The sequence below is a fragment of the Martes martes genome (genome assembly GCF_963455335.1).
Source record: "Martes martes genome assembly, chromosome: 8".
Taxonomy (NCBI): domain Eukaryota; kingdom Metazoa; phylum Chordata; class Mammalia; order Carnivora; family Mustelidae; genus Martes; species Martes martes.
Genome location: NC_137895.1, coordinates 24,708,277 through 24,736,216, shown reverse-complemented (window position 1 = coordinate 24,736,216; position 27,940 = coordinate 24,708,277). Strand labels below are relative to the sequence as shown.

The 27,940-nt window shown below is 48.7% G+C and overlaps 1 protein-coding gene across 2 annotated transcripts in view; it reads left to right on the top strand.

Annotated features, from left to right (window-relative positions):
- Window positions 1–27,940, top strand: part of ELK3 (ETS transcription factor ELK3) — a 72,481-nt gene that overhangs the window by 36,258 nt on the left and 8,283 nt on the right. For both annotated transcript variants that reach the window (XM_080810767.1, XM_080810766.1), the window contains exons 3-4: window positions 16,945–17,724; window positions 27,705–27,827. In XM_080810767.1, coding sequence (XP_080666893.1) covers window positions 16,945–17,724; window positions 27,705–27,827 — 903 coding nt within the window. The remainder of the gene's footprint in view (window positions 1–16,944; window positions 17,725–27,704; window positions 27,828–27,940) is intronic.

Genomic DNA, 27,940 nt, shown 5'->3' with positions numbered 1-27,940 from the left:
TGCCCCTCCCTTGGTGTGTCCTGATAGGGAAGCTTTCCTGCAAGCATGAGAATGTCATTATTTTTTGTTGTTGTTGTTGTAGGTTATATTTTTAGCTCATTCCAGAATATTAGACATGGACAGAGGGAAAAAAAAGTGGAAAATGTGTGCAGTACTTTGTAGAAGGCGTCAGAGCGAATGATATATGGGCTAATTGTATCTGTTTGGGGCTGAGACACTTTAATCGTCATTCCTCAAGAACCTTCCCCCCTCCCCATCCCCTCTGCAGCCCCCCACCATCCATCACTATAGCAAGGTGGTTCACAGCATGGACTTTGGGCTAGACTGCTGGGTGTAAATCCAGCTCCGTGACTGTGAGTGCTTTGCCTGATTCCCCTTGGTTTCAGCTTCCTTCCTAAAATGGGTCTGATAGTAGAGCCTGTACCGTGGTGGGGCGTGGGGGTGCAGGTCAGCTGAGTTCACACACAGTCGGTTCTGAGAATCGTGCTCAAAATACAGTAGGTGCTACCAAGCGTTAGCCAGAGAAATGATCCTCATCGCTAATTTGAAAAATTCAGACAACTGCAAAGAAGAAAGTTTGGACCTGTGTACCACCTTCCTACGTGAGCACACCCAGAGGTCGGATGAGGTCAGATCCTGGGCGACTGAAGATGGATGACTATGGTTTCTTTACCCAACTGCCTATCTTTGTATATGGAAGCCCTTCTGAAATTCAGTGACTAAGATGCTTTACTATTTCAATGATGCTTCCTTGTGCCTCTGAGGAACACCCTTCTCTGAGCACCCCCAGTTGGAGCAGCCAGCAGGAGCTTTGCATTCAGCGCTCTCTGGGCTGGAGTGGACACTCGGCTTCTGAGCGTCAGTTTCCCCATGGGTAAGGGAGCTTCGTAGCAGCACCTTCCCTCAGCGGGTGGTGTGAGGATTCAGTGTGAGCTCGTGTGCAAGGTACTCAGCACAGTGTCAGGCACCTGCTAAGTACACACCCCCAGCGCTCGTCCCCCCGTTATCTGGGCTGATGAAACTCCCTGCACTGCCTGACAGTAGCCTGTTAATATAGCACAAAACTGGATTAGTGTCCTGGACGGTTGTAACCACCAAGTGTGTGGCTTAGAACAACAGAAATGTATTGTCTCACAGACGTGGAGCCCAGAAGTCCAAGATCAGTGTCAGCAGGGCCGTACTCCCTCTGAGACTCTGGGTGGATCCTTCCTTGCCTCTTCCTAGCCTCTGGTGGGGGCCGTAGGTCCTTGTGTCCCTTGGGCAGCCCCCGCATCACTCCGGTTTCTGCCTGGCTTGTCACGTGATGTTATTCCTGTGTGTTTCTCTCCGAATTTCCCTCTTCTAAGGACACCAGTCCTACTGGATTAGGACCACTCTCATGACCTCCTCTTAGCTCAGTTAGGTCTGCAAAACCCTATTTCTAAAGATCCCGTTCAGAGGTACAAGGTGCAGGGAGGGGGCGGCAGGATTCAGCATCTCTGTTTGGGGGACATACTTCATTTGTCATATGTTTCATATATATTTCACATATATTTCAGACACTGCCAGACTTTCATTCACATTTTCAAAGTTGTGATCAATGCCACACATTCTGAAGGAAAACGGTGTGACCGGGACAGCAGCTAGACTCAACAACAGGTGTGAAGCTAGAGTCTATGATAGGTGTGTCATGGAGGGCCTGTCACATACCCAGCACTGGAGCACTGACGCAAAGATGAAGGAGTCCCCTTCTGCGCTGGAGGAGCAAATGACTCTAATAGGGGACTTGGAGCCCATCCTGGTTTAGCTGTGGCCATGATAGGAGACCTCTGGTGTTCCTCCCTCTGTCTGCGTGTCTGGGGATTGCCCGTCACACACGCCATCAGGGAAGGCTGGGGGGTCAGGGGTTTGCAGCTAAGCACTGACAAGGACCTGCTGCCCCCACTTATAGCTTTTGAAGAGGCTGCTGGGCAAACCCAGGTAGAATTCCAAGGAAGGAGTGATGCCCAGGTTAGGACGCAGCCCGTTGTATTCCTCGGGCATGGACCGAAGGCGCTCGGTCAGCTTGGAAATGTGCAGGTGGAGGAAGGAGGCTGCGTCCAAGCCCATGAGCCCAAAAAACAGCTAGTTCTTGCCTGCTCAGTTCAAGACCTCCCCAACCCACTCGTTTCCCATAGTCTCACTCTGTGTCCTGGGACGTGGCTTTGTTCGTTGTAGTTCTGATGGTTGGAATTTGGGGGGGGGGGGGATGGTTTGATTTTTTATCTCTCTTAGAGTGAAATGGAGTCTTCTAGAGGTCCTTCTACAACCTCTACAATGTCTCTCAGAGATTGGCTTTGTGAACGAGATTAATGACTCTTTCACTCGTTAACAACCCAGACCTCGTTCTTAAACCTCTCTTGGTGGAGTGGAGAGGAGAGAGAGGTCAAAGCCCAGAGCGTGCCCACACCCATGGGCCCAAGCTTGAGAGGCATGACGTGCTGCGGCTGTCCCCCCTCTTCGGTAGCTTCTGGGAGGTTTTTAGTTCTCCATCCCTCTCGAGAAGATATTCTTTCCCTCTTTCTTTCACCTGTGCTTTTTTTCTTCCCAGGTTCAGCCCTACCTTTAAAAACACAGCTGCTGCCCTCAGCTGGCTGTGCGGTGGCTGGGGAAACAGACCTGCGCGGGCAGTTATAGCAGAGTGCTAGCCTGGCCATGATGCCAGCATCTTCCAGGGCAGCGGCGGGAAGTAAAGGCAGAGGGGAGGACCCCGGAGGTCAGGACACCTGCCCAGGCCTGGAGCAATGAGATCGGGTTTATCAGGCTGGACCATGTTGGGGAGGGATGCACTGACGAAGGGAACAACATGTGCATGAGGCCGGGAGTTTGACTTTTGGCTTCCCAGGGGAGTCCCAGGGTTCTCCAGGGAACAAGGGGGACAGGGGGTGGGAAGAGTGAGTGGGGCACGGAGTATGCAGCGCGTTATGTGGAACGGTTGGAACTTCATGGCGACGGCTGGAAGTGGAAGAGTGCTGTGGGCAGATTTGCATTTTAGAAAGAAACCTCTTTATCTCCCCATGCTCTTCTTGGCATTGATGGTGTCCCGCTTCACCCCCTGTCCCCCCAAGCCCCGATCTTTTTGGCCAGGTTAGCACATACTGACTTCTCGGGGCTGGCTGAGTCGGCCCCGAGTTGGCCCTGTGGCCCCTTCAGGTCAGGGCGTGCGTGCCCCTCCCAGGATCTGCCCGCCGGTGGGGCTGCACGGCTGGCTTGCGTGGCCGGCTGCAGGGCCGGCTTGCACTCGGGGCAGCTGACTTCCCGGAGGAGGCTCCCGCCGCAGGCTCTCGGAGCTAGCCGCAGGAGATCTGGAAGCTGACGCAATCCCTCGTCCTTTTTCTGTCCAACGGAGCTTTTGTCCTTGTTGTTGTTGGCGGTGAGCATTCCTCCCAGGGGGAGGCCGCGAGCTCTGCCAGCTCCCTTCTCATCAGGAGATTGCAACGGCGATATGATGAAAAACCCTCCGGTCTCCACAGCAACATCCCAGCTTATCCTCACCGTGTCCCGAATGGTCTCTGCTTAATTGGAAGAGGTTCAGGGGAGAACAGTCAAGACAGAGTCTCTGGCAGCATATTCCTGGAAGTAGACCGCGTCACCTTCTCAGCTTAATTGGATAATTTATTTTAAATTGGGTGTGCAATCACGACAGGAAAATGTTCGTGTTAATAATACATATCTGAGATCGCCTGCCTGTGCCAAGAAGCCTGGCCCTGGCAGAGTTCTCTAATTCCCCAAAATAAATTTTATGAAGATAAAATGATGTACTACTGTCTGTCAGAGTGGAGAAAGAACAAAAGTCCAGCAAGCGTTTGCATCCTGGAACTTTCTGGAAGGCTTCTGTTGGTGGTGAAATTCCACAGACGACCCGTCTCTCCTGGGCTCTGTTCAGGAGTGTTTTGTACATCAAAGCTGCCCCCTGTGCCCAGCTCTGGCTCTGAGTGTTAGGGGTCTGGCGTTTTTGTTAGGTGTCTTTTTTGTCCCCTTCCTGTCACGTCAGCTGCTTAGATGGTTTGAAGTACAACAGATGGCAACTACACTTTTGCTTGGGGGCTGAGGGGATAACCAGGGCCTTTCTGGAAGCTTTTGGTCCTGGAAGCTACCCAGCGAGGGAGGGGGATTGGGGAGCTGATGGCCTCGGGAAGGTTTTCTAGTCTGGTCACACTGCTCTGGGAATGAGCGGCTGACCTGAGGGGGCCAGGAGGTTGGCATGGTGGTGGTGGTGGGGCACTGCGTGGTGGGTGGGGGGAGCTGTTTTGCACATGTCTCCAAGCTAGCTTCGTGGTGGCACTCCGTGTTCCCCCAAATAGGGCAGTTGCTAAGAAACACCCGGAGTCTTGGGAGTACCTTCAACACTGTGCTGATGGGGCTGCTGGGCTTGGTGTTTGGCTGCCAATGCTCCAGCCGCCTAGCCAAATCCACTTACGTCAGGCTGTTGCCCAAGCCCACACTGGTCTGCCGGCATGAGTGTTCCTGCTTCTGGACAGCTTCTAGCTGCAGGAAAATTCAGTGGTTGTGTAGACAAACTGACAGAACCCCTAACATTCACATCATACCGCCTACTACCCACCCACCGGCCCAGCTGCTCCTCTGGGTCTCCCACCCCCACCCCACACCTCCTGCCTGTGCTCTGACAACGGTTTACCTCAGCTCCTACCCCCGGTTTGTGACATACGGAGAGGAAGCGCACTTGTACGGAGGATGTGTGTTAAGCCAGCACCGTGCTAGATATTTTTACATTTATGGACTCCTCTTCTAACATGTGAAATGCCTGTTGTCACAGTTGGTAATGGGCCCATTTTAGAGGTAGGATGCTGAGTTTCAGAGAGGTTAAGTGATAGATCCAAGATGAAACCGCTGGTAGGCGGCAGAGCTGTCTGTCTACGACGCTTGAGCCCAAGGTCCGTGCTCAGCATCATGAAGCCAGACGATCACACAGCTATAGAGCCTCGGGCCCAGACCTGAACCCCGCATTCCTGAGATTGCTGATGATCGCCCAAGGGCAGGCCGAGAGGGGAGACCAACCCCTGTTTGTTCAAAATGACAATGGGGAAAAGGCTGGCAGCGTTCTGAGCCAGCTGAAAGCAGGAGGCTTGGCGGCCCCAGGACCCTCCCCCCACCCACTTCCTAGATGTAAGCCAGATCCAAGCATGGCCCTCCTCTGCCCGTGTGCCTGCCCGGCATCCTGCAGCCTCCTGGAAAGACTCCAGACCCCCTTACCATCTGGCCCCTAACTGACTGCCTCTCCTGCACCACCCCAGCCTGCCACCCTCTCTGGGCCTCTACTCAGACTTCTTCCTTCCCCGGGCTCTCCCTTGGCCTTTTCTGCCTGGTCCACTCCAGCTGCTCTCCACACCCTCTCTGCTTCTCCTCCACCTGATGTCTGCACTCGGCATTACCTTCACTCTCTTCCAACATCCTTGTGCCTATCTTGCCAATCGTGTGCTGGTTTTCCTTACCAAGTCCAGTTCTGTGCAGCATCTGGCATGCAGTGGTGCCAAATGAATGCAGGATGAGCGTGAAACAAGCAAGCGGGCTTCCCTGTAGCACAGAAAGAAGTCTGTCATCTCGGGGTGTTGGCACCGCACAGGAGCTGAGAAACCTGCCTGCCTGCCCGTCCTTTAGCAAGTGAGGACCCAAGTGGGCAGGTGGATGTTCAGGAGTGTCGGTGGCCAAGCCAGGGTGAGAACATGCTCCCAGACCACCTGCAGCTCCCTGCCCTTCCCGCTGGAGGTGGCTGCTCGAAGTCATTGTTGGCAGCTCCCTGCCCAGCCAAGCACATGCTGGGGGACCAGTTTTACATTTTGTTGTGTTAACACTCCAGAGGACTTTAATAAAAATACCCTTGAGTGCTGAAAGTGAGCCAGCAGGGAGACAGCAGTCTCAGTCCAGGAGAAGCAGCCCCGAGCCCAGAGAGGGCAGAAAAATGCTCCTCATGTCCAGTCCGAGGTTGGGCATCCTGCCAGGCTTCTCTAGTTTGCAGGCCTTCGAGCGAGCACGGGGCTCAGGCAGCAAGGCTGAGCAGCCCTCCCATGTCAGGCTGGCCGAATTTGGAGAGACGGTTCACGCTGCTGTCTAGCCATGCCAGGGAAGAAAGAAATCTCAACCCAAACCACAATGGAACCTCCCCCACAAGTCAGCCAATTCTAAGACCAAGTTGGACCTCTTTACGGGCGGCACGTTATTCTTAGAAGTTGAGAGTGGGCTGTGGATGTGTGTGTGTGTGTGCACGCGTGCGTGTGAGCTGGTGTGCGCGCTCCAGGCTTAAGCTTCAGACGGAGGACCGCTCAGGCTCCACCTGTCTCGGTGCGTGCAGTAGTGCAGCTGCCCACGGGCAGGCCATGCCCTCGGGAAAGGCCGTGCCCCCTGCCCTGCTGGACAGAGTCTTGGGGGGACAGTCTGTTTCCTAGGGCTGCCTTAACAAAGGATCGCAAACTTGGTGGCTCAAAACAACAGAAGAGTATTCTCTCAAAGTTCTGGAGGCCTGAAGTCCAAAATCAAGGTGTCCACTAGGCCGTGCACACTCCCTTCAAGGGCTCTCGGGGAGGATGCGTCCTGGCCTTTGCCAGCTTCTGGTGGCCCTGGCCATCCTCACCGTCCCTCGGCTGTGGCTCAAGGCTTAGTCTCTGCGTCTGTCCCTCTCCTCCTTCTGTACCTTCCTCCCTGGGTGTCTTCCGGAGCCTTTCCTCTTGCCGTAAGGGCACTAGGTGTTGACTTTAGTGTTGACCCTAACTCCCTGATGGTTCTGTCCCAACATCCTTCTCTGGTGACATGGGCAAAGATGTCGTTTCTAAATAAAGTCATATTCTGAGCTTTCGGGTGGGAATGAATTTGTGGGGGCGGGGAGGTGGGTACCATACAACTAACTCAATGCTGACGGGAAAGACGGGCCCGGGGAGAGGCAGCTCGGGTTGCTGGGTTGCAGTCCTCTCAGGCTGCTCCTCAGGGTGGCAGGTGTGAGGTGAGGCTGCCCGCAACAGGTCCGTGGCAGAGCTCAGTACGGCCCCAACAGTCAGATGCTTCCAGGAGGGACCCCGATTCACTTCCTCTTCTGTTCCTCAGAGCTTAGCCAGGAGCCTTCCGTATGAAAGTGTCTGAAACGCTGCCGAAAGAATGCTTGCTTGTTATAGAGGAGGAGCTTGGAGCATGACTCCTACAGTGAGGACTTGTTCTAACTTTGGAGAGAGGACAGTCAGGTTTTGTGTCCGGAAAGGGTGAGTCAGCCAGTGGTCTGGACGGGAACCCAAAACGAGGAGCTGAAGCCGGGGTGTTGGCTGGGAACCAGTGGCCTCGAGACTCGTCTCTGCTACTTACTCGTTGGTGAACTAAGCCTGATGCCCTGGGCCCCTCATCTGTAAAATGGGTATCAAAGTGTTGTAGGGATTGCCTCATGTAAGGCATAAGCCTTCAGGAAACTATACAGTGAGGTACCCATATAAAGAATTTAGGCAATTTGAGGGGCGCCTGGCTGGCTCGGCTGGTGGAACATGCAACTCTCGATCTCAGGGTTATAAGTTCAAGCCCCACATTGGGTGTAGAGATTACTTAAAATAGAATCTGTTATTTTTTTTCCCCAAGATTATTCATTTATTTATTTGACAAAGAGAGACACAGTGAGAGAGGGAACACAAGCAGGGGGAGTGGGAGAGGGAGAAGCAGGCTCCCCGCTGAGCAGGGAGCCTGATGTGGGGCTCAATTCCAGAACCCTGGGATCATGACCCAAGCCAAAGGCAGACGCTTAATGACAGAGGCACCCAGGCGCCCTTAAAAATAAAATCTTTTTAAAAAAAGGAACTTAGATTATTTGAAGGCCGACTACAGTGAAAGGACAGTGTGGTATCGTGGGGTTGCTGTACAGTTAGATCATTGCTTGCCAAGTGGCATTGTACTAGGTGAGAGGTCATGTTTGGAGGACCTGTATGAGTGAGGCACTGACATATTGATTTTTTAGAAAAAAAGATGCTGTGCAGTATTGTTCTGCTCTTAGAGATGAGCAAACGGAGGCTTCTAGAAGTTCAGTACCTTTTCCAAGGTCAGAGGAAGTAGACAAACTGGGATTCGGACCCAGGTCGGTTCACCCAGTGCTGGTTCTACTTAGCGTCTGGCCCATCAAGGCTCAGAGAGGCTGGCCGGCGCTCCCGGTGCTGTCCGCGCTCCCCTCCGAGCACTCCTCCAGTCAGGCTGTGGATGTGGAGGCCCGCTGCCTCTTGTTTTCCCATCAGCTTTGTCTCCTGAATGTCACCCACTTCAAGGTGGGCTTTTGCTGTCCCGTCTGCTGAAGTGGAACCGCCGGGTCCCTGGGGCCTCACACAGGGTCTCCAGCAGCGTGGCACCGCGCCCCCCCCCGGGAGTGGAGAAGCGCTTCTATTTCCAGCAGAGGAACAGACTTTAGGGAAAGTGGGTCTTCCTCACGAGGAGCTGGAAATGACTGTTCCCGAGCACCCACCTTGCTTCCCTGACACAAAGCTGGTTTCCCAGGCGCTCTGCGGTTACCCCACGATTACTCTGGAATACTGACTTGAACAGCAGCCTCTGAGCCAACGGCAGCTGCTTTCTGGGAGAGGGTGCGGCCGTGGGATAAAAAAGGCTCCCGTCTTGGCACTCCTTAGAATTGGTTTAAGCTTCAGCTCCACCAGCGACAAGCCGCAGGGTCTCGGGCTAGTAAGCTTTTCAGAGCCTGCTGCTTTCTTGGGCGGGAAGAATGCTTATTTTGACAATTAATACATACGGAATGCATGCTATTCACTGTGAAAAAGCAGAGGAGCGAAAAAGAAATACTACACTTTTACCTCTTTTGAGGTTTATTTTTTCTTCCTGTATTCCGTGTATGTAGTTGTTTCATTAAGACAACGGACACGTAAGTGCTGCTTTTTTTCAGCTAATGTGCATTGAAAGGCACATGGAAGGGAAATGTTAACACTGTTTTGTCCTCTACAACAGCTCGGTGGTTTTCCACTCTAAGGCCTCCTGTTATCTAACCCACCATTGTGGGATCGGAAATTGGGTCTCACCTTCCTTCCCATCAATAGCCTTGACTTCTTCATCTCTAAAATGGGATCCCAGCACCCATCTTGCCAGGTGGCTGTGCGAGTTTGGTCCGTGGTCAGCGCGCATCAGTGTTTGCTTCTTTCCCGGGCCCTTTCTGGCCACAGGTTCCTTTCAAGTAGGATCTCTACTGTGGTGAGATGAACATCCTCAGACTCAATCCATCTCTCTTGCCCTGCCCCGAGATCCTGCGTACGGGCGCTCAGGGTCAGCATCTCACATGGCCCTCCCCTTGAGGTGCAGCAACGGCAGACCTTGCAGAGCTGGGCTGCTCCCTCCTGCCTGGGCAGTATGTTTCCTGCTCTAAGCAGTGGAGAGCAGTGGAGCTCAGAGGGGTGTCTGCTTAGTGTCCTTACCGCTTGCCAGGCTGGATGTGCTGCCTTTCTGCTGAAGCTGCCATGGCCTTTGGAACGGGACCCTTGCATTTCACATCTGCTGTCCCCAGGGCTGGCCCTCTCCCCACCGCACCCGAACCCTGAATTAATTGGAGTGTGTGAGATTTCCTTCACAGTGCATGTCAAGGGCTGGCCACGCTAGGCATGGTATACGGTAAGCCTTGTGTCTATTTTTTGTCTGAACCCAACTAAATAAAACATCATGTTTCCCCCCATTGATTGAGATATATAAACCAGATATAATTCTGTCTGCCATACGCCCCAGTGTGGTACCCAGGACTGTGGACAGAGTGAGGGGGATATGCACAGCCTTCTAGGAGGTTTAATTTTTACTGTTTGTTTGCCACTGGAGTGGATAGGAAGTGGATTTTATGTTTTGTTTTTGCTTACATGGGAGGACAAAAATACTAATACTGAGAGCTGCTATGTATTGGGGGTTATCACGTGTGGCTGTAGCAGGTGTTCTGCTGTAAGCTTTATATGGATTATCTTATTCAATCCCATGAAGCAGATGGTAGATCAGTCCCCATTTTATAGATGGGGAAACTGAGGCAGTTGACTCTCTAGAACCACTCCTTATAATCCCACTGGCAGCCTTTGTGACAGAGCCAAGTGGGTATTTACGAAGGATCTAGGACTCTCTCCTCTGCAGCCCCTGCTGCTATGAGATTAGGAAGAGATCGGGCTGTTAGGAAGAATGTCCTACACCACCTTTCCTGCTGTGTTCAGGAGCCGCCGACATCTCTCCGTTTTGAGAACAAGATAGGAGAGTTGCAGAATCAGAGGGCAGGCGTCCTGCGGTTCCTGGAAACCCTCCCATGTTGGGGAGGCAAGGGCATGGTAGCCATGCTGATGGGGATCCCATAACTAGTCTGGGTCCTCCTGGGGCCACGAGCAGCCTGGGGAGAAGCGACAGCTGTGTTGAGAAGTCTGAGCACTGGCAAGTCCGGTGCATGACCTTAGATCAAAATCGGGGCGCCAGGGCAGAGCCGACACAGACTGCTCGTATTTGCCATGGATGTGGATACGTGCAATCCAAGTTTATTCAGCTCTCACAGGAGGTATGGGGTTGTAAGGTTTTGCTTATGGCCCTTACCATATGTCTGGGAGTTTTCAGTCTGAAAATGCCAACAAGAAAGCACATACACTTATACACATGGGACACATTTTTCGTGGAGCTTGAACCAGCCTGGGGATCAGCCACAGAAAATTGTCTCTCTCATGGGGTAAAGCCTCCGGGTTCCTGCCTGGGTCAATTCTCTTTATAGTGAGAGCCATTCACTCAACAAACATGTAGTTAATTTAATATTATCCTTCATAACATCAAAATTAAGAAGGTAAATTGAATTCCTCGAGCATCTCTTCATTACCTAGCACTACATATAATTTTTTTTCAAGATCACAATACAGTAGACCCATTTCTAATTTATCCACCGTACAGCATTATTTACACAGGCCCCTTCTTTCTCTTCAATGCGAGGAGAAGGCAGAGTTGAGTGTCTGTTTACATATTTCAACACACTTACAGGCACCTCTGTTTTTACCAGTATGCCTGGAACCTACCTGTCAGGGCAACAGGGAAGGGAGGGAAATAGAAAACTGACTTGTTCTCTATGTTTTCCATAGAAAACATAGAGAACATAGCGGGAAGTAACTAAGGGAGACTCTCCCTGGTCCCTCCGTTGCCAGAGGTGGCTGGTGAATCAGGAAGGGTTGCTCTGCCCAAGATGGCCGCCATGGTCCTGCCCCCAACAGGCTGCTTGCCTTTGAAGCTCCTGCCATCTCAAGACACCAACTCGGACATGGCCGTGGTGGGAGCAGCTTCTGCTGTCACCTGGAACTTCCACGGGGGGTGTATGGGGTGGATGTTGTGTTTCCCCTCCTGAAGTTGGTCATCCTTGCTGCCTGTGACCTCACACGGGATGTAGGGTCAGGAATCCAGTCTGGTTGTGGAAACACACTGAATGGGAAATGATGAACAGGGAGGCTGGTCCCACATGTGTAAAGGGAAGTAGATGTGTGCAACTGTTGGTCTAAAACCATGCTGGAGAAGTCACTCTGCTCAGCTGGACACAGACAGCATTTGTCAGGTTACCAGGCAACTGTAGGCAACACATACTTGTGGGTCCGGGAGGAAGGGGTGAGAAAACCGACTTTCTGTAAATACTCACATCACTTTTCATAATAAGAGCCTGTCCCCAAGCGCTCTTTTGTCCTGGGCGGTCTCAGCCCAAGTCTTGTATCCCCTTACATTGTGGCCAAGGGCTCTGGAATCAGACTGCCTGTGTACTAGCTTGTGAACATAGGTAATTTATACTCTCTGAGCCTCAGTTTGCCCATCTCTAAGATGGGGATCCTAATAGTTCCAGTCTCTCAGAGGATTAAATGAGTTAACGGTGGTCAAGTTCTTTGTACCTGGCCTGACAGGTAATAGGTGCTCAGCAAGTACTATCTATTAGTCCCCTATGCTGTGAGTTTTCTCAGCAGACTCCTCGTGGGGCACACTCTTCTTTTTTTTTTTTTTTTCTTTTCTTTTCTTCTCTTCTCTCTCTCTTTTTTTGGTTTTGTTTTGACCGGACTTTTTATTTAGTATTCTGTAGTTGCTTAACGTACACTTAAATGTTCTTGGGATTGGGGGAGGGGAAAAGGGAGGTTCTTATAGATTCCCAAGGAAATGTCAGAAAGGCAAAATTTGGCCTGCTTTATCCGTTTGTTTTTGGGGGTTTACTGGGTGACTAGCACTTTCCTTACATAAGCATCTGATCTCAGGTTTTTCATACTGAGAACCTTGAGATTTCCGTTTGAAGACCCTCTGAAATCCTGAGAGCAGCATACCCTGACCTCCCTCTAACAGCCAGCTTGTTTGTATAGGCGGAAGGATTCTCCTCTCCATTTTATTTATTATTATTATTATTTTTAAAGGTTTTATTTATTTATTTGACAGACAGATCACAAGTAGGCAGAGAGGCAGGCAGAGAGAGAGAGAGGAGGAAGCAGGTTCCCTGCTGAGCAGAGAGCCCAATGCGGGGCTCGATCCCAGGACCCCGGGATCATGATCTGAGCTGAAGGCAGAGGCTTTAACCCACTGAGCCACCCAGGTGCCCCTCACCTCTCCATTTTAGATGGCTAGATGTTTGCTTTGCCTCATTAACTGGGAAAAATCAGATATAGGATGTGGCCTTTGGGGACACTTTTAACTTGAAAAATTACATTGGTACACAAGTCAAGTCTCAACACATTTAACATTTGCTTATTGAAAGCATTGTCATAAAGTCAAATAAGATTAAACAGGTTTTACTTTTTCTTGCGGGGCAAACTCTTCAGAGACCACAGAGAGATCTTCAAACGTGCATGCCACCCCATGCACACCCCAGGGTCTGCCCGTGGAGGGCAAGGGGCTGTCCTTTTGGCTCAGACAGCGGGGCTACAGTGGCCTGACCTCCTTCCTGCACCCTCCACACCCCTTCATGCCCAGATTGTCCGGTAGCCAGATCCACTCCGTCTTTCCTGCTGGAATAGACCAGCAAGGCCCACACTGGTTCTTTCCAAAGGTTCTTCCTCCTTCTGGTCAGCTCCATCCCCGCCACTGTAACCTTTTCCTCAAAAGCTCCGGTGGCGTCCTGGTAGCTCCCCCCACCCCAGAGGCAGCAGCTGCCGCGGGCCCCTCTTGCGACGGCTGAATTCAGTGTCCTTTGTGAGGCTCCTTTTTTATCTTCAGAGTAGGGTTATCACCATCACCATCCAGCCATAGAAGATTCCCACCATCTTCCATTTAACCATGTAAATGTTTGGATGGACCTCGAGAGCATTATGCTAAATGGAATAAGAGAAAGACAAATACTGAATTATCTCGCTTATGCGTGGAATCTAAAAAAGCAGAACTCCTAGAGACAGAGAGTAGAGTGGTTACCGGCAGTGGTCACGGGTGGCTGACGGGTGGGGAAATGAGCAGTTGTTGGTCAAAGGTATAAATTTCCAGTCACAGAATGAGTAAGTTATGGAGACCTAAGGTATGGATGGTGAGTGCAGTTAACAAGACTGTATTACCTACTTATAAGCTGCCAAGAGAGGAGAGTTAAATGCTGTCACCACCACAACAAAATGGTAATTATGTGAGTGGTGGATGTGTTAACTAACCTAATCGTGGTAAGCATTTTGCAATGATATACATGCATCAGATCTTCATATTGTACATCTTAAACTTCACAATGTTGTACGTCAGTTACATCTCAGTAAAGCTGGGGGGAAAAGATTCTTCATGTTCTTTAAAAAAAAAAAGAAACCGCTTCCTTGATATATGATTCGCATACCATCCAGTGGACCCATTGAAAGCATACAGTTCAGTGGCTTTGAGTATATCTATAGAGTTGTGCGTCCAAAACCACAGTAAACCTTAGGACATTTTCACTATCCCTCCCAAACCCATACTTTTTAGTGTGACCCCTCAATTCTTCCATGTCACCCCCAAATCTTAGGAAATGACTCTTTTGTCTCTTTAGGTTTGTCTATTCTAGACGTTTGATAGAAATGGAATCATCACATAGGCGGCCTTTCTTTCACATAATGCATTCATGGTGCATGTGTCTGTACTAATTTCCTTTTTATGGCTGGAAAATGTTCTATAGTCTGAATACACATTTTGTTTATCCATTTGTCAGTTGATAGTCATGTGGGTTGTTCCTTTTTTTTTTTTTCTTCACAGATTTTATTTATTTATTTGAGAGAGAGAGAGAGAGAGAAAGATAGGGTGGGGGGTGGGGAGGAGCAGAGGGAGAGGGAGAAGGAGACTCTGTACTGAGCACAGAGCCCAGTGCAGGGCTCAGTCCCAGGACCCTAAGATCATGACCTTGATTTCATGAGCTGAAATCAAGAGCCGCAGGTCAACCGACTGAGCCCCCCACAGATGCTCCTTCTTTGTTCTTTTTAATACATCAAAGCCCTGCTCTTTGAGACTACCTTCCAGTCCCCAGCCATTTTCAGGAGAGGCCTTTTTGTTATTTTTAATCACAGCCCCAAATGACTCCTTGGTTTGCTTATGCATATAATCCCCACTCAGATGTTACGTTCTGAATACCCATAATAAAGCTAAAGGTTAAAATTAAAGGTTTAAAAAAATTTTTTTTACAAGAACATGCCTGAAGAAATGATTCAGACCATACAGTTTCTCTTTTTTTCTGTGTAATTATTTGGGCTTTAATGACTCAGTCAGTTTAGATGGATGTTGGAACTGGCTGAGGACAACATAAAGTTTTCACCTAGGGAGAAAAATATTAACGAAAACCAGAAATATCTTAGAATCGTAGCAGCAGAACACTCCAGGCAAGTGTCTTTTCTTCTTACTGAGAACCCAGTCTGGGTCAGGTGGCACCCTTATTTAACCCTATCCTGCCGGGAGCGGACTTCACCTAGGCATGTTGTGTACCCATGCCTGGTGGGGAGCCCACCGAGACGCTGCCAGCGAGGCCCGGGTGGAACTTCTAAGTTTCCCGAATTTCTTGGAAGGTGTGTAAATGGTGTTCAGCTTTGCTAGTGTTGAGTGTGCAGTTGAGGTCAGATGGGGTAAATGGCATTCAGGTGGTTAAATTTGCAGTCCCAGCACCAGGCTGCCAGGCACTGGGACTGTTAGGCCTCGAATCTAAGAATCTAACGTGCTCAGGGGATGGGAGCCTCCTGTGGGCTGGTGCTGAGCGGAGGTTCGCCAAGATTTGCGTTACTGGGATTTCCGGTGCTGAATAGGGACATTGTGTGTCCCTCCCTTCGCTGCCTGCCCTGAGGGATTCCTGCTCAGAAATCCCAGTGGCATAGTAAATATGCCCTCCCCTCCGGATGGCTGGATAAATTCACTCCTGGGATTTGATATCTGTTTAAGGACGAAAACTGCAAAACAGCATGCTTTAATGTAACAAGAGGGAAGGCAAAAACATAATCTACTTATGTTTATATACCAAACGATGATCACAAAAGGAACATCAAATTTAATTAAATTTTGTCTCTGTGGTATATTTGACAGTTGCTGAGAGAGGAGATCCTAAAAGTACTCATCACAAGGAAAAAAAATATTACACTCTGTGTGTTGATCATGTTCACTAGACTTGGTGATCACCTAGAAGTAATACAATGTTACCTGTCCATGCCATCTCCATTTTGAAAATTTCACCTCTACTAAGAGGTTCCTTGACTCTCCCCACCGAAATTTTTGTGGAAATGTGAAAAAGCTCAGGCTCCAGAATGAGAAGATCGTGGTGGTTTTTGGACGGATTACTCCCCATTTCTGAGCTTGTGTCATAAGATGACACCTTCTACCCTCCAGAAGGATGAGGTATGAGAACAGATCAGAGAGCTTGTGCACAAATCCCATATATAGTAGGTGTCAACAGGAGTTACTGCTTCTAAAGTAGTTCTCCCCCAAATGATTTTTTTTTTAACACCCTCACTCAATACCCAGGTTTTAGAAGGAGCAGTTTGCAAGGAAACATTCTGGGTCTTTTCCCCACAGGATGGCGCTGCTAGCTCTTTGTGCTTGAGGGAGACCATCTTGGTCTCCATGGAACATCTTGCACCCTACAAACCTTTGATAGATATTTGCTGATGTTCCCACGTAATAAACCGCAAGAACAGTAGAGAGCCTTTCCGACGAAGTCTGTTCTCCCAAAGGGGTGTGAACATTTCTGGCGTGATTATTGGTTTTCATTTACATCCTAATGTTTGAGGACTCGGAGCCATAAACTGAAGAGCCAGTAGAAGATACTAGCAACTTAAAATACTGTAGGAGTGATGTAAATATCAAAGTAGACAATTTGTTTTTCCTCCAGGGGCTTTCTTGGCAGAAAATTGAAAAGAAAAAAAATGGCTACATGATTTAAGAAAACATTGTGGTGGCTGGTGATAATAACTTACATTTCTATAATGTGTTCCAGCTTACAGAAGGCTTTCCTATTATTATTTCATTGAATTCTCACAAGTCCCAGAGGTAGGTAAGACAATACCGCATTATGGCGAAGGAAACGCTGCTTCGACCACTTACCTACCATGTGGCTCATGTGGGTTATTTAAGCGCTGTAAGCTTATCTTCTTGAGTTTTTAAAATGGGAGTCCAATCATTTAGTTTTTGGGTAATAACACCTTCTGTTTAGGATTTCCGTACAGATGCTTATGAGATGGTGCATGGACATTGCTGGCCACATAGTAAGTCCTTAGCAAATGGGGACGGCTAGGGCATTATTAGGTAGAATAACGCTTACTTCACAGATGAGGAAACTAAAAACGGCCATCACTGTGCCAAAGCTCACACCGTTTGTAACCACAGAACTGGAAAGCAGATTGAATTCTGCTGCCTCCAGCCTGAGTCCCTTTTCCGCAGCACCGTAGCCAAGACGCGTCCATCAGGAGGCATGTTCCATGCTGCTGCCAGCCAAATTCCCCCTGCCAACGCACGTCTTCCTCCGTTTCTCTGGTGCACTGATCTTGTCACTGTCCCTTCTTGTGTTCACAGAACATCATCAAAAAGGTGATTGGGCAGAAGTTTGTGTACAAGTTTGTGTCTTTCCCGGAGATATTGAAAATGGACCCTCACGCGGTGGAGATCAGCCGGGAGAGCCTTTTGCTGCAGGACAGTGAGTGCAAGGCCCCCGCCGAGGGCCGAGAGGCACACAGACACGGCTTGTCGGCCCTCAAAAGCGCCAGCCGCAACGAATACATCCACTCAGGCCTGTACTCGTCCTTCACCATTAATTCCCTGCAGAACCCACCAGAATCCTTCAAGGCCATCAAGACAGAGAAGCTGGAGGAGCAGCCAGAAGACAGCCCTCCCGTGGAAGAAGTCAGGACTGTCATCAGGTTTGTGACCAATAAAAGCGACAAGCACGCCAGCAGGCCTGTGGTGCCCCTGCCCTCCACATCTGAGGCCTTCCTGGCCTCGTCGGCCTCAGCCAAGGTCTCCTCTTTAATGTTGCCAAATGCCGCCAGCATTTCGTCTGCTTCACCCTCCTCGTCTCGGTCCCCATCCCTGTCCCCCAGCTCGCCCCTCCCTTCTGAACACAGAAGCCTCTTCCTGGAGGCCGCCTGCCATGACTCCGATTCCCTAGAGCCCTTGAACCTGTCATCGGGCTCCAAGACCAGGTCTCCATCTCTTCCCCCAAAGGCCAAAAAACCCAAAGGCTTGGAAATCTCCGCGCCCCCGCTGGTGCTCTCCGGCACTGACATCGGCTCCATCGCCCTCAACAGCCCAGCTCTCCCCTCGGGATCCCTCACCCCAGCCTTCTTCACCGCACAGGTAAGAGCCCGTCCCCGTGCTGGGGCTGCATCAGACTCGGTGGCAGAGTGGAAAGGGAGAAAGCAACCAAGGCAGCTTCCTTCGGCCCTTTAAAAGATCATCTTAGGGCCCATAGACCAAAGTCACGGTGTGAGTGTAAAGGGCAGTTACTTCTCCATCCCCAGACCAAGGTGTCCACAAGAGAAGAGGTTTGGGATATTGGTTACAGTGGGATGCTTCCCTGGTTTCTTGCTTTCAGTGGCTGAAGGTGTGATCGTATTATGGAACATCACCCGGGCCTTCCAAGCAGATCCAGATAATATCTTCCTAGGGAAAGTCGAGCAGACCGAGTGACATTTCAGAAGGCATTTGGGCTTTATGAGATCTTTTTTTGTTTTTTGTTTTTTTTAAGGGAGAGAAAGGAGGGTGGAGGAGCAGAGAGAGAGAATCTTAACCAGGCTCCACGCTCAGTGCAGAGCCCGACGTGGGGCTCGATCTCACAACCCTGAGATCATGGCCTGAGCCTAAGTCAAGAGTCGGACACTTAGCTGACTGAGCTGTCCAGGCGCCCCTGAGCTTCATGAAATTTCTATGACGGGGTCCTCTCTGGAGGGGGGGCATGTGATAAGTAGCCATTTGCTGTTACTGAGAAGATAGATATTAAGTGATGCTGCTGTTGTGTTCGTCTGGGTGGATCTGCATTGTCCCAAACGTCAGGGCCACACTGAGCAGTGAGGAAGAATCTTCAGCAAAAGCAGTGCTATTCTGAGAAAACCCATCATTAACTCCTCTACGAGAAGGCAGTCTTTTCCTTTAAATATCATATGCACCTGCTCTTTCTTGTCCGGCTGGCGTTCGCAGGGCAAAGGCAGAGCCGGGGTTGGTAAAGTCTATTTCTGCTTCCTCTGGAAAACTGGACACACTTTGGTGGCAGAAGTGAAGCACATTGGTTTTGGTGTCACAGACCAGCTTTGGTTCCTGGCTACACTGCTGGGGAGCCCTGAGACGGTGGGCACTTGCTCTCTGCTGTTTCCACATCTGTGAAATGGATAATTGGGAGGACTGGATGGGATAACGGCCATGGTCCAAGAGAGCTATAGCTGGTAGGTATCCTCCCGGGACCGTGAGGCCGGTGGGAGCTCCCTCACCTGCCCCTGTGCTCGTTGCCGTCACTGTCCTTGCCGTAGCCGTCAGAAGGGGCAGCAGTGTCACAGGGGTTCACGTTTGCCAGTTGCTGTTCCAGACACTTCGCACGCACCACTCCAGTCATTCTTCGTGGCTGGCCCATGAAGTGGATACTCTTCTGTCCCATTTTTCCAGCTGAGGTAAATGAGGCACTGAGGTAAAGTAACTCATCCAAGGTCACACAGCTAGCAGGTCGGAGGAGCAAATTTGAACCTGGTTATCCTGCTCCAGAATCCATGCTCTTAAATAAAATGTTCTTGGCGTGCCCACTGGGAAAACCTCCAGTTGTCCCTGAGCGTAACCATCCGTGGAGTCTGCCAAACGGCCGAAAGCAGCTCTTGGCCACTCTCCTCTCCATGGCTTCTCCCAAACTGATTGTGTCCCAAGGATTTTGTGTCTGCCCCAGCTTGTGAGCTAGTGCTACTGAGCGGCCACCATGGAGGGGAGGGCTCAGGGCTCAGTTACTGGTCAGAATGAGCATATGTGCTATTGGTCAGGCATTTTCTGATCAAACAAAACCGTCCAGGGACTAGGAGCTGCTGAGTGAGTGGCTTAGAAACAGCAGTTCCTGAAGTAGCTCAGAGAAGTAACTTGAGAAGTTGGGGGGGGGGGCAGGTAGGCACGATCTGTGGATCTCCTCCCCTGGCCTCCTTTGTGTTCACAGCTGTAAGGTTTAGAAAGATCTCGAGCCAGACCGAGGCCAATTCAGATTTCCGTATCTGCTTTCTCTGTGAGCCTGCATCACCACCTCCGAACAGATGGCCAGTCCTGTTGTCTCAGGAAAGCTGCTCAGGCTGGCCTTGGGGTTTTGGATCTGGACACAGTGAATTTAGGGTGGCTCTGCCCAGTGGGACTGAGGAAGGTATGGCTGGGCCGAGGGGAGGAGCGTACCTTGACGTGAGGCAGGGATAGAATGTGGATGTGAACAAGGGGATGCTCAACTCAGGACTGGGAGACAGGACCTACTAGAAAAGCCTAAAACAGGAGCGGGGAAAGCACTGGAAAGCCAGATGCTTTAAGAGAGGACTTGTGCCTTGGGCAGATGAGAGTGAATGAGAGTGAAGCCAAACTGCAAGGGTAGGACCTTGCTTGTGAGCTGGTGCCAGGGAGTCTAAGAAAGGGGACCAGGGCTTCCTGAGGAGAGAGAGGGCAAGGGCAGGGGTCTGGTGCCATGACAGGAGAGTAGATGTAAGGCTGAGAGTGCCTTTGGATCAAGCTGAGGGGCTGGGGTGGCTACAAGGTAGTGCTAAGTGGAGTCAGAGGAGTTAAGGGTTGGCTTTGGGAGATGGTGTAATCCCAGGACTTGAATTCCCTCACCGTCTAGCAGGTCGGCTCTGTACCCAGTCCAGCCAAGGATGGCCACAGGGAGGGAGAGAGCAGAGAAAGGGCAGGACTCAGGTGGGATATTCATTCACCCAGGTGGTTTCTCTGAGATCGGACAGGACAGTCACACCTGCCTGGGCTTGACAATCCTCCAGCTCTTTAAGGTGGGCCTAGAAATCAATGTAGGATTTGGATTCTCAGATTCGCTCCCCCAGGAGCTGCTTTGAGTGGCTCAGAAACTAAGTCTTGAGGGCGCCTGGGTGGCTCAGTGGGTTAAGTTCTCTGCCTTCAGCTCAGGTCATGATTTCAGGGTCCTGGGATTGAGCCTTGCATCCAGCTCTCTGCTCAGCAGGGAGCCTGCCCCCCCCCACCCGTCTGCCTACTTGTGATGTTAAATAAATAAAATCTCAAACAAAAAAAGAAAGAAAGAAAGAAAGAAACTAAGCCTTGAGCCATGGTTCATCCTCAGGGTCAGTCTGAGGCAAGGTCACCTCCAGCAGCCCGTCTCATCCTAAAGAGTGAGCCCATTTCCCTGCAATCCCCCCAGGGGAGGAGTGAAAGCCTTCCCTTTACTTCCAGGTCAATTCTGGGGGTTTCCTCTCCTGAAGGAGACTTGGGGCTTTTCTCCCACAGGCAGCAGTGATGTCTCATTCTCACAGTTCACTGGTTTCCCTCCTACCTTAGCATTTTCGACTGCAGAAATTACTTTACTCTGTGGGGTGTGCTGTGTGCAACATGACACTGTTTGCATGTAAACATTTTGTTACCGGCGGGACTGTCCTGTCAACTTGTCTTAACAGTTGGCTTTAGAAGAAATGAAAGGTGTGCTCTAATAACTTGATACCCTGAAAATGAAGTTCCCAGGGATATAGTTTATCTCAAGAACTGTTTGTATTTTATCTTATCCGAGAATAATTCCCAGTTATTTTTGGATAGAAATATGGCAGAAGGAAGGGTAGGATTAAGAGAGTCTTGGCATGAACAGGGTCATGTGGTTACTTTTCCCTTCGAGGATCATATTAAACCACCTACCTTGCATAGGCCCAAATTCAGATTTGAAATGTCATCTATGGTGTACATGAAAAAATGTTCGTCGTTCTGCCACTCGCCCAAAACCATAATCTCCATTCCCATCGAAAATACTTGTGGTGCATTTGCTGGGATCTATACAGTGCAGCTGAGATTACTCTTGATTTTTTAAGGATCCAAGATTACAAATATAGACAGACATGATGATCATCCAGACTCCCGTCAAGCATGGACTATGAGGAACTGAGGGCAGAGAATACAAAAGCCAGCTGTGTACGGAGAAGTGACGTAGTTGGAGCTCAGCCAGAGGTCATATTGGACTGTTGGTAGAAAAGCAAGGATGTTATCTCTCATGGCATGAGCTGTAGACATTGAGATGAGGGAGGAGCCAGGATGTGAAACCCTCATGATTCCTAGCCAGGCACCATGGAAGCCTAAAGAGTGCCAGTTAGAACTTCCGATTCTCTGTATCTTCTGCACCTTGGTGTCCTCTGTCCCTCTTCCTTCCATTTGCCTCTTTTGTTCATTGTCTCCCTCCTCATCTCAGCAATGTAGTTAGTTCAGAATTAGCGGTTGGCGCATTGCTTTTCCCTTCATTCATGCCAAGGCCTCTGTTAATCTCATGTGTGATGTTTAAGATGCTGAACTTGGATATGTGCGGGCATTGGGGCATGAACTCACCATCAGAGTCTGAGCATGCATGCCCCAGGCTGTTTTATTAGCGGCAGCCTTGAATGGCACTAATTGAGTAGAGACAGCTGGCAGAGGACCGGAATGCGAGAACCTCCTTTCATTTACTGGTAGATGTAACAACTTTGGGCCAAAATCATCAGGCGGGAATTTGGAGTAAAATGGATGTGTTCTGTGAGAAGCTCTGCTCTGGAGTGGGCTCTCATCTTATTGTCTCCTAGGCCATTATCACAAGAGGATAAAAGTTTGTTTTTTCCCTTTATCTCACTCTCTACAACACTTTTCCAGCTTAGCGTCCAGCTTTCTCTATACCGACCCTACAGGAGAGAGGTTGTCCTTTTAGAAGCTCTTTGCAGTGAACGATGTTGCTGGTCGAGTTCCATGTGACTTGACGTTCCAGCTGAAGTTTCTTCCTTCCCTGGGCTCTGACTGCCCAAGATAAAGGAACTGTGGTAGAGCCCTCCCGCTTTCCACCTTGGCTCCTCTCTCATCTCTATCTGTTGCCATCATGGTCCCACTGTCTGCTCTCCAGCTCTGCTCCTATTCCTTTTTCCCCTCCTACCACTGACGACACCTACTTTAGACTCTTAGGGAGTTCTGATCCCCCTTTCATTAAGATCAGTAGAGTCAGTGCTATTCAGACTTATTTGTGATTGAACTTCTCTTTTAAAGTCTTCAAAATTGATGTTTTTATTGAATTTGGGCAACTCCAGGAGTCTCCAGAAGTAGTTACCTTATTTGGCTGAGGATTTGTTTTTAACCCCAGAATGGCACTGTCATGGATTCTGTTGGCATCCATGAGAGACTAAGATTTGTGATGTCTGTTGGTACAACAAAATGTTAAATGGACACCCTGATTTCCTCTCTTTTATTTTCTAAAGCCCGAAAGACTTACCAAAGTCTTGGTACCTCAAATTATCAAATCAAATAATCTGCAAATAGTTCTTGTTGGGAGATAACTGGTAAACACCTACCATTTGCTAGTGATCGGGGTGTACAGAGGCGAGCAAGACAGACAGTTGCTGCTCTCCTGAGCTTATAGCTTGCTGTCCAATAGGTGAAGAATATGGGGCAATATAACTTAGGGTGATGTGAAATGACAGAGGTCTCTGAAAACTGGCTGAGGAACTTTAAACTTGTTTTGATAGGAAATTACCAGCTTGCTGGGGTTTTAACTCAAGAGATACAGTAATTCCTTTTACACTCTTTCAGCAAATAATTATCAAGCACTATTTGCAGATCACTGACAGGATACCAGAAGTCATACGGTGCCTATTTTTAAGACCTTCTGACCTAGCCAAGATAAGGCATACAGAGATAACAGCACGTGGCAAGAGTCAGATACTCAGTGCAGAGAAGCACCATTAGGAACAGAAGAGGGAAAGATCATTTAGTTCAATTCAGCATATAGGAACTGAGCACCTATCGCATATAGCTGTTGTGTTTGGAGCTGGGGATACGAATGTCAGTTAGATAGTCCCTGATTGTAAATAGCTCATGACTTGCCTTAAATGGTTTAATATAATGCCCCAAATCAGTACAAAAGAAATACTAAGGAAGAAGGTATTAATGCTGCTGGGGATGGGGAAGAATGTCGACAGGGCTTCATGGGAGACGTGTTCACACTTGGGCAGGGTGTTGAAGGATCAGTAGCAGTCATCTGGCATGTAAGAGGGGAGGACATTGTAGGCAGAGGAGCAGCCGCCAAGCCATAAAGATGTGAACTAGCTTACTATGTAGGGGCAGTACAATAGTTTAATAAGGGATGGAGGGATAAATTTCAAAGGTGAAAGACGCGGTGGGAAATGGGGCACGAGTGACATAGAGTTGTGTTTTAGAAATCATCCTGATGATGTAGATTGGGGTGGGGTGAGGCTGGACCCAGTAAGGATACTATGATAATATTCCAGATGAAAGACAAGGAGGATCTAGATCTAAGGCTGTGACCGTGGGATGGGGCCACAGGAGAGAGATCTGAGAGAGACATAAGGAATTGTCCATAGGATTTGGTGACTAATCAGGTGTGAAGGTTGTAGGGGAGAGCCAGGAATTGAGTATGAGGAGCATGGGAGGAAGAATCAGCTTATGGTGAAAGGTTGGTTATAAGTTCATTTTGGGCTGAGAAGCCTGTAGGACATAAAGGAGCAAATATCCAGCTACAGCTGGAGCTAAGGAGTTTGAGCCTGGAGATAAGTTAGGGAGTCACCATCATGTATCATGTAAGGGGTGCTTAAAATCATGGAAATGGATGAGATCACCCATGGAATGGGTCTAGCACGGGGAAGTGTGGGTTACATAGTCGGGGGAGTTCTGGAACGAGTGCTGAAGAACTAGTGGGTTGGAATTCTGTAGTGTTCAGGACACATCAAGCCAAGTAGGAGGGTTCATCTACAGAAATTAAGGAGCCTATGAAACTAGGTTGTGGGGAAACCTAGAATTGTGGCTAAGGAATTTTTTTCCCCTGAAACTGGAAGAATTTCAAATAGCATCTTAGGGTGACTGATTTGGTGGCGGTGCTCAGAATAGATAGAAAGAGGGACCAGAGGTACAGGGGCTGGTTTAGGAAGCATTTACTGAATGTCATCTCTAAGCTGATAGGGCCTTGAATGCAGCAGGAATGGAAATGGGCGGCAAAAATCAGAGTCAGTTCAAAGAAGGATCCACAGGTCATCCTCAGAGGTTGTAGCAAGTGGGAGGTCATTTTGCATCTCAGTGACAAGGATGCTGGATTGTAGATAGGGCTGTAAGTCCACGGATCATTTCTTGTTTTATCATTGTATCTCTGGCACCTGATACATTATCATGCAGTCTATTTCTTGAGTGGATAAATGGCTGGTATTGTTGATAGAAATGGAGGAGTCCTAAGAAACACTAGACTTGGAAAGAATGTGAGGCGTTCAGTTTGAACATGGGCATTCCAGTGGACATGTCCAACAGGTCACATGTGAGAGGATATACCTAGAGCTACAGATCGCTTCAGCTCATCAAGTATTTAGAAACCGGGTACTATAGGAGGAATAAAGATGAGCATGCTACCTTAAAGGCTACAGAAAGAAGTATAAGAAGGATATGCAAATTACCATAATATGACACAGAAATTGTTAAGGGAAAAAGGGGTTATAAAGTGTTACAAAGATTCAGGAAAAAGAACTGTCACCTGATGGAGGGAAAAGCAGAAAAGTCTCCTTTGAGGAGGTGGAGTTTTGATGGGCAGAGGGAAGCAGGGGTAGGAAAGAGGAAGAGGTCTGAGGGCATGGTCCAGGCAGAGGGCCATGAACCAGGGCACAAAGGTGGGGGATGTCTGGGTAATGCCAGCTCACCAGGTTTAGCTTGAATGTGCAGGCTTTGTAGCAGAGTGTATTATGTGGAGGAAGAACTGAGTTGAGGAGGATGAAAATAAGATCCTGGTTAGATGGTCTTTCTCCTTGAACATCAATGCCCTTTGCCTCAGGTCCTAGGGCATCTCCTTCCCTGCAGCTGGTGGGATCAGGAACTCCCTGTCTGCCATTCAAAAGAGCCCATTTGCTAAAGTATTTTTTGGTGAAGGAAGAGGAAGCATGCGTTTTGCTGTGGCTTCTTTCTTTAGTGTCTAGCCCTCAGGCCCAGCCCACCTTGATTCCAGGAGCTTGTGGAAAGAGGCTCTAAAAACTCACACTGTATTGGAGATTACCAAGGGTGAGCATTAATAGGAACATTCCTTAAAAGAGCAACCAAATAATTTTTTCTTTACAGCCACAGGATCTTCAGGGAGAATAGGGGTTGGGGTGGGGAGAAGAGCGAATGAAGTCATTTCACAATATTTATTTGCATATGTTATAAAAGATATTCCAAAAGATTAAACATGGGAAACAGAAGACTACTATATTCTGAGTACGTCCTGTATCCCTTTGAAACAGATGTGCAAACATCTCACATCCAGACCTGGGTACACATTTTAGACTAAAATAAAACTTCATGTATTGCTCAAAGGATTAAAACGGAGTGGATGTGTATTTATGGCCATGAATAAGTGAAAGGTAGGTATTGTAGTCTAGAAGACTTACTGTCTCTTAAGAGCTTTGGGACCTTCATTGGTAGGTAAACTGGAGGCCCTGAACACACTAGTTTTTGAATGTTAACGAGGCATAATGTGGCTGGAATTTCGTTCCAGAGTAACAAGCAAATGTTAGTTCTCAGATGACCTGAGTTTCTGGACTTGAGCCTAATATGACTGAGAGGAGCCTTGAAAGTACTGGCTGACTTGACTGGTTTCAGAACCCTGAGTACTTTTATACATACATTGAGAACTTCTCCCATGAACAGATGAAATTCATTGAATAAGTATGTTGGGTACACTTGTGATCAACACTTCTGAGCATTTGTTATGTGCCAGGCACATATTAAGAGCTTTATGCACATCATCTTATTTCATTTTCCCAGCAGTCGTTAAGGTAGGCATTTTTTTCCTCCCCATTTTATAGATTTGGAAACCAAGGCATAGAGTGGTTACCTAGGTGGTAAGTAGTGGTTCTGAGGTTGGAACCCTGGCAGAGCCCATGCTGAAGCATTCAGTCTTAATCACCAGATCAGATGGCCCGGCATATTTGTAAAACTGCCTTGGATTAGAAGTGGGAAGCTTATCTAAAACATGTATTTATTCTAGTAACCTCATAGGTTATTCCATGTGTAGGAAATGCTGTGGAACCAAAGACTCAACATGGTATAAATTAGTTTACCTTCCAGCAGCGTCACAGTTTGAGAACCTTTGGATGTTTGTCTCTGCGGAACAGAAGAGACCTTTCAACTTAGGTTTATGCCAGATATTCTCGATAATTAACGAAGCTGCTGGGGCCAATTCTAGGAAAAAATAACACTTTAGCATCCAGAGTGATGTAATTGGCAATGCTGGCGCCTTTGCTGTGGTGCTTCTTACACAGAGCACCTTACTGACATCACAAAACCACTGAGGGGCTCCTTCTAGGCAGCAAAGGTGCAAAACCACCATGGGCTAGGGAATTTGCCTCAGCTGAGAATAAAAGCCATGCAGACATACCAGCTGGGGCGAGTTGTTTCTTCTGTCCTCCAGATCGCTTGCAGGCCAGGACTCCTGCTGTGTGTGTGCAAGCAAATGCAGTCCTTGGCACTCTCCTGGGAAACCCAGAGTTTTGGCTTTACACCCAATCTAACAAGAAAGAATTTTTTTCCTCCTCCAAACCATTGCCAGGGAGATGAATTCTCATCAGCCTCATATCCGGAGTGGAATCTTTGGAAAACCCAGTTCAGAATTTTTGCAGAAGCTGCTACAGGGTATTTTAACAACAGGTCCTAAAATCTTAAAGGGCCGTTGATACCCATGAAAGTGAAGCTCAAGAGGCCCTTTAAAATGTGTTTAATGGATGGCCACTGTAGGAAAATAAGAAAATATAGATAAAAAAAAAAAGGCCCCCTCATGGAATCCCATTTTGTACACTAAATCATCTTTAACGTGGGAAGGGAAATAAATTGAAGGAACCGTCTGGATGAATACTGCTATAAACTTGAGTTTTACAGTGTTCAGAGTGTTTAGGGAAGGTAACTTGCCCATACTTTTCTCCTTTATAAAATTGCTAATACCATCGGAACTGAAGAAAATTAAATCGTGCGCAGTCTTGCAGAAATTACATAGTTGACAGATTTTCCTAAGATGGGAAGGCTTTTTTCTTGGTTCGTGGCTAGTGTACCTAGGCGCACTGCTGATTATGGCCAGAATCAGGTGATACCTTTATCAAAATCTGTGTATGTGTTTTCTTTCCCAGACACCAAATGGATTGCTTCTGACCCCGAGTCCTCTGCTATCCAGCATACATTTCTGGAGCAGCCTTAGTCCAGTTGCTCCACTGAGTCCCGCCCGGTTGCAAGGGCCAAACACGCTTTTCCAGGTGAGCATTTAGAAATGAATGTTTAAACATCCAGCTTCTAAAGGGTGTGTTTCCCAATAAATACTGTAAAGGTAACACAGTCCTAGCTTCCCTTTGGATAAAATGTTAAGTTT